The 11,500-nt window shown below is 44.1% G+C and overlaps 1 protein-coding gene across 1 annotated transcript; it reads left to right on the top strand.

The window, feature by feature from the left end:
- The first annotated feature begins 324 nt into the window (after positions 1-324).
- On the top strand, positions 325-710 carry LOC123650938 (40S ribosomal protein S12-like). Its single transcript, XM_045570236.1, has one exon. The coding sequence runs from the start codon at positions 348-350 to the stop codon at positions 708-710; it is 363 nt and encodes a 120-aa protein (XP_045426192.1). The 5' UTR covers positions 325-347.
- Positions 711-11,500: the final 10,790 nt, after the last annotated feature.

The raw sequence follows: 11,500 nt of genomic DNA, 5'->3' as shown, positions 1-11,500 counted from the left end.
AGTGCAGAAGGCTGGAACACAGGTGCCAGACAACAGCCCTGCATGAGGGGACTTACTGTGTGGATGCAATTCCCATCCCAGGGTACAAAATGATTTTAAAGTTCATCTAGAAATATAAATGTGAGAATTGCCAAGAATTTGTTTAGAAAGAAGAATAAGGAAGAAGGAAAAAAAGCATAGCTCTACTAAACATTAAAATATATTGTAAAACTACCATAGTTGGAATCGTGTGGCTCTTTCCCTGCCGCCGTCTAGTGGCACAGAGGCAGGGGCTCAGGTTCGTTCAAGGTTTGGTTTTGCCAGTAACCCACTGCCAGGGCCGAGCAAGGCATTCCTGCTGGAGTGTAATGGTCGTTGATACTGTTTTACAAGAGGTGCTGAATACTGCCCTCATCCACAATGGCCTTGCACATGGAATTCACAAAGCTGCCAAAGCCTTAGATAAGCACCAAGCCTATCTTTGTGCGCTTGCGTCCAACTGTGATGAGCCTATGTTTGTTGAGTTGGTGGAGGCCCTTTGTGCTGAACACCAGATCAACCTAATTAAGGTTGATGACAACAAGATACTAGGGGAATGGGTAGGCCTTTGTAAAACTGACAGAGAAGGGAAACCCCGTGAGGTGGTTGGTAGTTGTGTAGTAGTTAAGGACTATGGCAAAGAATTGCAGGCCGAGGAGATCATCGAAGAGTACTTCACATGCAAGAAGTGAACAAATAAAAACTTTGGCTTATGTTCTTTGAAAAAAATAAATTGTGCCGTCCTGGTGAGGATTAGAAAGACAGAAAAAGAAACAGAATAGGAAGAACAGAAATGGATCCAAGTTTCTATTACTAGACTTATGACTATAAATGTGGGATTTCAAATCAAGATCAAAGGGGTGAATTATTCAAAAGGTGGTATTGGAACAACTACCTAAACTATTTGGGAAAAAAGTTGGATTCCCATCCTTTCCCCATTGTTCACAAAATAAATTCTAAATCAGCTCTGTGCAATAGAACTTTCTGTGATGATGGGAATACTCTATACCTGTGCTATCCCATGTGGCAGCCCCTAGCCACAAGTGATTATAGAGCATTTAAAATGGAGCTAGTACACTGAAACTGAAATTTAAATAGTCATTTGTGGCCAGTGTCTACCATATTGAACAACAGAGTTCTAGATGAACTAACAATACTGATATAGGAAGGAGAAGAAAAATACTAGAATGAAATATGAGTAAATATTTACTCTTGGGGTGAAGGTCTTCTGATAATATCAAAAGCAGAAATCATAAGAAAAAGGATTGCTTCGACTACCTAAAAATGTAAAATGTTGCAGTACATTAAATTCAGTAAGTTAAAAGACAGGAAAATATTGAGCTAGTGTATAACAGATAAAGGATTTATATTTTTATATAAAGATTGTAAATTAATAAATTAACTGTAAGTTATTAGAGTACAATTTTAAATTAATATTGCAAATTAATAAAAAAGCCTTAGAAAAATAAAGGACATGAATAAGAAAATTACAAACTATAAAGACAATTGAAAGTATTTTAAAAAAAAGAAGAAATACAAATGTCCAATAAATATGAAAAAAACTTCAACGTCACTACTAATCACAAATTCACCAGTCAGAACAATGAGATAATTCCTCAAACTAGTGATGCCTTACAAAATGTTGCTACAGGTTAAGGCTCCATTATCCAAAAGTCAAAGTACTCCAAAATCTGAAACTTTTTGAAGGCCAACATGGCATCACGAGTGGAAAATTCCACACATACTTAACATAAATTGTGTTTTATGCACAAAATTATTAAAAATATTATATACAGGCTGGGTGTGTTGGCTCACACCTATAATCTCAACACTCTGGGAAGCTGAGGCGGGAGGATCGCTTGAGATCAGGAGTTCAAGACTAGCCTGAGCAAGAGTGAGACCCCATCTCTACAAAAAATACAACAAATTATCTGGGCATGGTGGTGCCTGCCTATAGGCCCAGCTACTCTGGAGGCTGAAGCAAGAATATCTCTTAAGCCCAGGAGTTTGAGGTTGCACTGAGCTATGATCACACCGCTGTGCTCTAGCCCGGGAAACAAAGCAAGCAAGACTCTGCCTAAAAATAAAAAGATAAAATTACCTTCAGTCTCTGTGTAGAAGGTGTATATGAATCATAAATATTGTGTTTGAAAGTGGGTCTCATCCCTAAGATATCTCATTATATATGTGCAAATAGCCCAAACCTAAAAAAAGCCAAAATCTGAAAGCTTCTGGCCCCAGCCTTTTGGATAAGGGATACTCAGTCTGTGGAGGCATTGTTGGTGAGGGAGCAGGGAAGCAGGCACTTCCTATGTTGTATGTGCAAGCGTAAATTGGTGCCAACTTTCTGCAAAGCAATTTAGCAATAAAGATCAAATTACACATTCTTGGGTCAAATTTCAAGTGTTCTTATATCCATCATGTTTATTTTACATGAAAATGCACAAATTAAGACCCTTAGATTTAGGATCTATGATGGCCTAAACCAGGTCCCATCTCAGGTTACACTTGGCTTTCCTTGTGCCAAAGGGGAGCTGTGGGAAGGTGGGACAGTGTGCTGAGAGCTCAAGGCAAGCATGAGCACCTCCTTTCACTGAGCATTTATTTAGCTGTGTGCCAAGCACTTTGCAAACAGCATCTCATTTAATTCTCACAACAAACTCACGAAGTAGATACCATCTCCCCATTTTACAGTTGCAGAAACAGGCCCAGAGGAGTTCAGTGCAATTATTATACAGCTGGAAAGCTGGGGTTTGAAGCCAGGTCTGTAACTCCAAGCTGTGATCCTGTTGCTGGCAAGGACTCTAGAGCCACAGGTAGCACTGAGGCACCCTTGGGGCAAACCTGTAACTGGTAAGACCCCCCCCCCCCAACAGAGAAGCTATGGCTTCTCTGATTAGGAGCAGTGACCTCACCTGGGAAGCCCGGCAGACAGCTCCTGGGGCAATGACATACTGGTCTCTTAGATGCCCCCTTTCTGGGCCCTGAAGCAAAGAAAATTGGTGTATCTGTGAGTTGGAAGGAGCAGGGCTTTAACTAGTCTGAAAAGACTAATTTGTTGGTGCTGAGACAGGGTAGAGCTCTCAGAAAAGGAATTTGAGGAATCGAGTGTCCTCAGACTTTTCCATCTGCTCTTCGACAAGGGCCTGCCAAGTGAGGACGGAATGCTGTGTGTGTGCCCAGCCTTGTCTCGTCTCATCCGTCTCACACTTTGGGCTGGGGCGGCAGGTTCTCCAGCCGGGGAAGGGGGGGGTAAGCTCCTTGGGGAGGGAGAACTCCCAGCTTCCTCTTGCACCATAGTTCGAGCCTGGTACTGTGAGTGCTCGGAGGGAAATGGGCGGGCAGGGAAAGCCAGACACGCCATTTGGTCTCCATCACCGCTCAGAAAGCAACTTGGATCAACACGGCAGTCCGAGTTGGGTCTCTACTGAGGGAGATGGCCGGGACATTTTCCAGAGCAGCTGGACCTGCCCAAATGAACAGGGCAAGGGCAGGAGAACCCGGCGAAAAATGGTCCCCGTGGCCAGGACGGACCAGAATTGGTGAGGGTTTGCTGAGAGGAAGAGAGGGGAGTATAGAGATCAATTTTTATTTTAAAAATTACAGACCTGCCTATTTCCTCAGAGAAATGAGTATCGTGCCTTTGTTTCTACTTTTAAAGCTGTTGGAGGCCGGGCGCGGTGGCTCACGCCTGTAATCCTAGCACTCTGGGAGGCCGAGGCGGGTGGATCGCTCGAGGTCAGGAGTTCGAGACCAGCCTGAGCAAGAGTGAGACCCCGTCTCTACTAAAAATAGAAAGAAATTATCTGGCCAACTAAAAATATATATACAAAAAAAAAAAATTAGCCGGGCATGGTGGCTCATGCCTGTAGTCCCAGCTACTAGGGAGGCTGAGGCAGTAGGATCGCTTAAGCCCAGGAGTCTGAGGTTGCTGTGAGCTAGGCTGATGCCACGGCACTCACTCTAGCCCGGGCAACAAAGTGACACTCTGTCTCAAAAAAAAAAAATAAATAAATAAAGCTGTTGGAAAAAGTAGCATGAGAGCTTGGACCCAGCTCTGCGGAGTGTCAGCGGCACTATCGGTGGGGCAGGGTCCGAAGCCAGAAGGTGTTCTGTTGGGGGCCCTTTGAGTGTTAAGGGCAGAGGTTCTCACTTTTCCTCCAAGATAAGATTCCCTGGGATGCTTGTTAAAATCACTCCCAAGTTCTGCCCCATACCAATTCAACCAGAATCTCCAGGGGGTGGGCCTGGGAATCTGTATTTTAATCTGAAACCCCAGATGAGCCTTCTATCATCTGGGGTGTATTATAGTCTTACATCAGGAAAATTCAGGAATTGCTGATAGGTGACAGGACATCTCTAAACTCCCCCACCAGTATTTTGGAGAAAGGAAGAGAAAAGGGAGACTGAGGCTCACAACACTGGCCTTTAAGGAGTCTGTGATCCCTGAGTCCTTCTGTCCTCTTTGATGTCCCCAACCTGGTACTCAGCAGCCCCAGGACTCTGAGAGTCTTCCATGAACTTGCTCTGCTTATGTCTGGGCACCCAGAAGGGAGCATCAGGGGAGCAGCTCTGGGTTTGAGAAGCACAGCCCAGGACAGGGTTTGGGAAACTGAGGTTCTGCCATGGCTCTACCGCTGATCTTGGTGGAGCAGCCTTGCGGGGCCCTGAGCTAGGGCTTGACTTTCCTAGGCTGCAGTTTCTTCATCAGTAAAACGGGGACAATTAATGAGCTCATTAATTATCCAATAGTCAATAAATCACTAACTGTTAGTGACTGTCTTTTGGGTCTGCAGGGGGTATCCGGTGCGGTACTGGCAGAGGAAATGCTCTGAGCAGTGTGACGCTCGTCCTCAGCCTTCCCCAAAGGGAGCATCATGGATGTGGGCTGCTAATGGTGTTCCATGAAAATAAAAAGCGTTCTGTATTCAGTTGAGGAAACGCTTGATCAAATTGAATTAAACAGTCTTTGATTTAAGACTTCTCCGAGTCTTTTACTGAATGTGCACTGGAACTTGCCAGGGCGAGTGTGTGTGTGTGTGTCTGTGTGTGTAGGGGGATGTAGTCATCAGATCACCCTAGACTTATTTGTTTGGTGATACCATTAATTATTAGAGCATCTGTCTTTTTTTTTCCTCCTTTTAAAAATTGTGGTAAAATATTTATAACATAAAGTTTGCCATTCAGTGGCACTAAGCACACTGTTGTGCAACTATCACCCTTAACCCTTTCAGGACTTTTTCATCTCCCCAAACTGAAACTGTCTACCCATTAAACATTAACTGCCCATTCCCCGCTCCCCTGGCTCCTGGCAACCACCATCCTGCTTTCTGTCTGTATGAATTCGACTACTCTCACTACCTCATATAAGGGATATCACACAATATTTGTCCTTTTACGTTGGGCTTATTTCACTTAGCATCATGTCCTCAAAGTTCATCCATGTGGTAGCAGGTGTCAGCATTTCCTTCCTATGATGGCTGCATGTGTACACTGCGTTTTGTTTTTCCGTGCATCCATTGATGAACGTGTGGGCTGTTTCTACTTGTTGGCTTTTGTGAACAATGCTGCTACAAACAAGAGTTTACGAATATCTGTTTGAGCTCTGAGTCCTCACTTCCAGTTCATAAATGAAATTGCTAGATCATGGACTAGTTTTCTGTGGAACACACTTTGGAAACATTACTCTTTATAGCTCTGCGGGAGTACTGTGAAATGAGAAAATTCCTAACTTTTCCAGGGATATCCTGCTCTGAATGACGCAGTGGGAAAACATCCTGGATTAGGAGTGAGGTCTGAATTCCTCCCTGACCTCTGTGGGCCTTAGTTTCTATAATGGGTAAATAAGTATGAGAAACTGGACGATCTTTTGAAGCCTAAGATGCTTTGACCTAATGTGGTCCCCTCCCACAGAAGCACAGCAACGTGATGGGTGGTGGGTGAAGGACTCACCTTTGATGAGGGATAATTTAGGGTCTTTGTCCTTCAACCTTGACATTTTAATTTTTTAACCTGTAGTTGACTCTTGAACAACATGGGCTTGAACTGCACAGATTTGCTTATATGGGGATTTTCTTCCGCCTCTGCCACCCCTGAAGCAGCAAGCCCAACCCCTCCCCTTCCTCCTCCTCCTCCTCAGCCTACTCAACCTGAGGAAGATGAGGATGAAGACCTTTATGATGATCCACTTCCACTGAATCAATAGGAAATATGTTTTCTTAATGACATTTTCTTTTTTCTCTAGCTTACTCTATTGTAAGAACATATTATATAATACATATAACATATGAAATATCTGTTAACTGTTTATGTTATCAGTAAGGCTTCTGATCAACAGTAGGCTATGGGTAGTTAAGTTTTAGAAGAGTCAAAACTTACATGCAGATTTTCAATTGCAAGGGGGACAGGGGATTATCGCCCCTAACCCCCAAGTTGTTTAAGGATCAACTGCATTTTCTTTTCTTTCATGGGAGAAAACAATATTTAGCTTTTTCCTCTCCTTTATGCTTCAGGGTCCAAACACTTCTTGGCTAGCTCTCTCTCAGGGCTCCTCTGTCTCTAGGGCTGGCATCGTGGCAGTGGACTTCCTCTGCTCTTTCGGCCTCCCCTCCTCGTCTAGTGGCTAGTGGAGAAGGGAGAGCTGCTGTGTCTCCTCTCCCCCTTTTCTCTTGTTAGAGTGGCTTTCCTTTTCTTCCCCCGTTAGAAACACCAAAGAAAGAGTAGTCCCACGAGTTTGCATCTAGGCCACTGAGGGTGAATCTCAGGAATTACCCTTTCCCCTGGGAGATGAGTACTTTTCCACTTTCCTCTTCAGAAGTACAGCCTTCCCTCTCCCAGTAGGAATCTCTGGCTGCTCCTTGAATTTTAAATATAATAACCAGGTTTATACATTAAGAAAGCTTTTCCTGGTTCCCTTAGCAACAGCTCTAACTTGGATAGCTCGCCATAGCTCCTTCTAAAGGAACTTGCGCATTTCATTACAATAACATCCCACTGATCCAGAAAGGAAGAAATCTTAACCTTTCAGAACTAGGAAAATCTAAAATTAAGCCACAAAGCAAAACAAAATCCTCTGAGCTCCTGGAATAACCTTCACAAAGTCCTACACTAAAGGCAAGAGCTTTATTTGTAAGAAAAGTCTTTAGACCCTGAGATTCTATTTACCCTATTTTAACAAATTCTTCTTGACAGTGAATAAAAAATGGAGAGGGGCTGCTAGCAGCAGACACGTCAGCAGCAGTGTCAAACCATCTGGTAGCCCGAGGACAAAGGCGACAGAAAAACTATAAAAAGCAGATATAATACTGTGCTGTGACAGTTTTGACAGATTCCAATCAAAATGGATAAAATAAACTAACTGTTGGTTTTTGTAGAGATAAGCTTCACTTATCTGGAAAGCTCGTTGATTTTTGAAGAATTCAATGCCGGCAGGACTGCATAGTTGAAGCATCACTATGTTTTGAACCAAAAAAAAAACCTATCAAAGCATCCAAACAAAGTTTTCAAATCCATCAATTGGTTGGATCCCCAGGGGTATGTCCAGGGCTCGGGGAATGGGTGAGGTCTTGACTAAGACAGAAGCCCTAGATTTTTGAAAGTCTGATGGTTCTGTATAGAAAAAACCTGACATTTTAAATGCACAAGCAGTCCTTGTGCTTAGGCAGAGGCTGGGAGTTTAGCCTGAGGGCAACTTGCAGTGTTGATTTAGGGAAAGTACTTTAATGAGCTTTGACTCTGTAAAGGTAAAGTGAGCATCCAGTTGTGGCATGGGGCCTGCTGTGCTCTGCATGGTAATGTAAATGATCGTCTCCTGTGGGGAGAGCTCACCGCAGCCCGGTTTCTACAATTACTGATCCTTCTGGGGAGATGTGTGATGCAGTCTCATCCAAGACCGGGGATAGTGATGGGAAATCCAGGAAAGACCACTGGGGCAAACCTCCACTGTGGTTTGCCCAGGTTCCCTAGGTAGCAGGTCGGTGACAGCTCAAGGCAACCTGAACTCTCCTGCGGACATTCTCCCAGACAGGGTTATTCTAAAACAGCTACGCAAGAGGTAAAGGGAACACTTGTGCCCTGGTGGTGGGAATGTAAAATAGTACAGCCCTTACGGAAACCTGTATGGAGGTTCCTCAAAAAACTAAAAATAGAATTACTATATGATCCAGAAATCTCACCTCTGGGTATTTACCCAGATTTGAAATCAGTCTGAAAAGATGTCTGTACCCCCGTGTTCACTGCAACACCGTTCACAGTAGCCAAGTTACGGAAGGAGCCTGAGTGTTCATCAACAGATGAATGGGTAAAGAAAATGTGGTATATATACAAAATGAAATACTATTTCGTCTTTAAAAAGAAGGAAAGTCTATCATTTGCGACAACATGGATGGAAGTGGAGAACATCATGCTAAGTGAAATAAGCCAGACTTGGGAAGACATATACTGCACGTTCTCACTTCCTTGGAGAATCAAAAACAATGGAACGCATAGAAGTAGAGAGTAGAATGGTGGTTACAGAGGCTGGAGATGGGAGGAGAGAGATGATGGTCACAGGGTACAAAATCTCAGACAGGAGGAATAAGGTGTTTTTTTTTAAGATCTGTGGTACAGCACGGTGACTATAGTTAATAATAGTGTATTTTACACTTCAAAATTACTAGCAGAGTCACAAAAAATGATAAGTATTTAAAGTGATGGATATGCTAATTAACTTGATTTAATTTATCCACATTGTATTCATAAATTATAACATCGCTTTATACTCCATAAATATATAATATATAATATAATTGTATATAATACAATTATAAATGGTCAATTTACAATAGAATAAAAAATAAATTAAAAAGAACACCTATGCAAGGTAGACGTTAGGAAAGGTGCTGATCCCACAGCATCATTCCGATGCCATTAGGAAGCCAAGGGCAGGAGCACATTCTTGGGGGGTTCCCCAGGGAGGAATGGATGGTTTCATGCTTAGTCATCCTGGAGCTAGAAGTAGGACTTGGAAGGAGCCTTGGACTCGTGGAGGAGAAAACTGCTTTCTGTTCTTGGAGGCTTGAGGAATGAAAAGTCTGGAGGGAAGGTTTCTCCAGGATACCTCCACTGTGGGAGATAAGTTGGATTCTGCAAAAGGGGACATGTCAGAGACCACAGAGAGACCCCCAGGAGGGGAAGGGTTGCCAGATAAAATTCTAGACATCCAGTCAAATTTGAATTTCAGATAAGCAACAAATAATGTTATAGCATAAGTATGTCCCAAATATTGCATGGGACATACTTATACTAAAAAAATTGTTGTTTATCTGAAATTCAAATTTAACTGGGAGTCCTGTATTTTTGTTTGCTAACTCTGGCAACCCCAAGAAGGGGACCTCTGTGAAGATCCTTCATCCTGTCCTTCTATCACCTCCAAGCTTTTGGTAAAGTCTCCTTAAGTATTAAAGTTGGCCTCAGCCTCGCTGGGGACACTTGAGGGACGGGTCTGTGCCCACACTTGGAGTGAAGCCACACTGAAGGGAGGGCAGCCACTGCCAGAGGAGTCACACTGTGGCCTGAAGTGGGGTCCTTGGAGAGAAGAGCACAGGGCGGAGAGTGGGGATCTGGGCAGATTTGTAGCTTTTGTGAGCATTTCTGCTGGAGTCCTAGAAAACTTGTTGAGCAGAGCCTGGTAAAAGTGTGTGGGCAAGGAGGCTGGGGCCCTGCGCTATTGTGATTTGGACATTAAAGGGCAGCATGACCTCATAAGCCGGTGAAGATCAGAGTTAGGGGCATTTGTAACCTCCAAGTTATCATAACACAATGTTAACATGCAAGTTTTCCTGTTGTCTCCATTTCAGCTGAGGCCCCCAAACTGAGAACATAGGATGTTCTGTGCCCTCATCCCTTAAATGATGGCTCCAAACCAGCTGTGCAGAACTTGCTAAAGAGTGATCCCAAAAGCCAGTCTGAGGACTCTCAGAGCATCGACTACTAGATGCTATAGAAGGGGAGCTTAGGACTCCAGCAAGAGATTGGAAAGGGAGGGTTTCCAGCAAGTCATCGGGATGTGGTGCAAAGGGCAAGGGGATGCCTTTCCTGTCCTCCAGCCAGCCCAGTGATGACGTCCAAGGGCTCAGAGAGCCAGGCCTGTGTGCCCTGGGGCCTGCCACACCTGGGAACTAAAGGTAGAACAGCTCAGGGCAGCTGCCTGGGAACGGGCTGCACTTGCATTGTGTGGTAGGTCACGGGTGAGTGGACTTTCCCATGGGCCCTGTGCACCCATGGAGGGCGGCTGGGTTTATGTTATCTTGAAAAAGGATCCCATGATGAATCTAAAAAGAATTATGTGGAGTGAGAGAAGCCAGATCAAAAAAAGAGTGCATACTCTATAATGCCATTTATAGAAACCAAACCAATCGATAGTGCCAGACAGCAGACCAGTGTTGCCTGAGATTGGGGGATGCACAGGAGATAGGAATGACTAAGGGCCATGAGGAAACTTTTGGGAGTGATAAAAGGATTCATTATCTTGATTACAGTGCATGGGCCTCTCCAAAAGTCGAAACTTATCAAATAATGCACTTTAAGTATGTGCAGTTTATTTATAGATCTCAATAGAGCTATTTAACTTAAAAAGGACTGCATATGAAAGAGCTTTCTGCCAGGAGAAAGAGGTTGGATCTGGAAGGTGGAGGGGCGGAGGGCTAGGTCAGAAGTTGTTAGCTACAGAGTGCTTTGCCTGGGCCAGAAAGGGGTGCTGTGGGGTACCCCCGTGGGAGACTCTCTGGGGAATCCGTCACAGAGGCCCTTGTCACAAAGAGCCAGCATTTGACCACCTGCCTCACCCAGAGGGCACTCCCACCCCTAGACCCCATTTTACAAGAGCTCGAGGCAGTCAGGTGAATGGCAGAGGCGTGGAAGAGCAGCACTCTAGGGAAATAAGGAGGAAGCCAACCGTGACTCCCTTTCCTATTACAAATTTCCAAACCTGGGCTGGGAGAGCAGCTTTCAAATGGTTGAGAGACTGGGGTTTTGATATCAGATTTGATCTCAGTTTTTAAATCTAATGAAGAATGGTTTGTTAATTCCTGCAAGACCGTGGTGTGGAAAAAATAAAGTTGTTTCCGGCTTTGCATACCAACAAGTCTGGCTCATTCAATAACCAATTACGTTTTAGAGTAGAGACTATCTACCTGGTCTACCCTACCTACTGAGGAGCAAATGATGTGCCGATTATTCTTAATCACCTCGGTGGGAAACAAAGAAAAACAGCATGCGTGGGGATATTGCTGGCTGAAGGACTTTTGAAGAAACACAACAAAAACACTTTCTGAGGCAATGTAGTCACGTGGGTAGGAGCATGGACTCTGAAGCCAGACTGCCAGGGCCTGAGTCCTGGTTCTTCCACTTCCAGGTTGTATGACTGTGAGCAAGTTGTACGATCTCTCCCTTGGTTATCTCATTTATGAAATGGGGATCATGATAATAGCTTAGGCTAAGTTGC

The sequence above is a fragment of the Lemur catta genome, chromosome 15, assembly GCF_020740605.2.
Source record: "Lemur catta isolate mLemCat1 chromosome 15, mLemCat1.pri, whole genome shotgun sequence".
In the NCBI taxonomy this organism is placed as follows: Eukaryota; Metazoa; Chordata; class Mammalia; order Primates; family Lemuridae; genus Lemur; species Lemur catta.
Note: the sequence above shows the minus strand (reverse complement) of the source record. Positions and strands in the feature narration are given on the sequence as shown.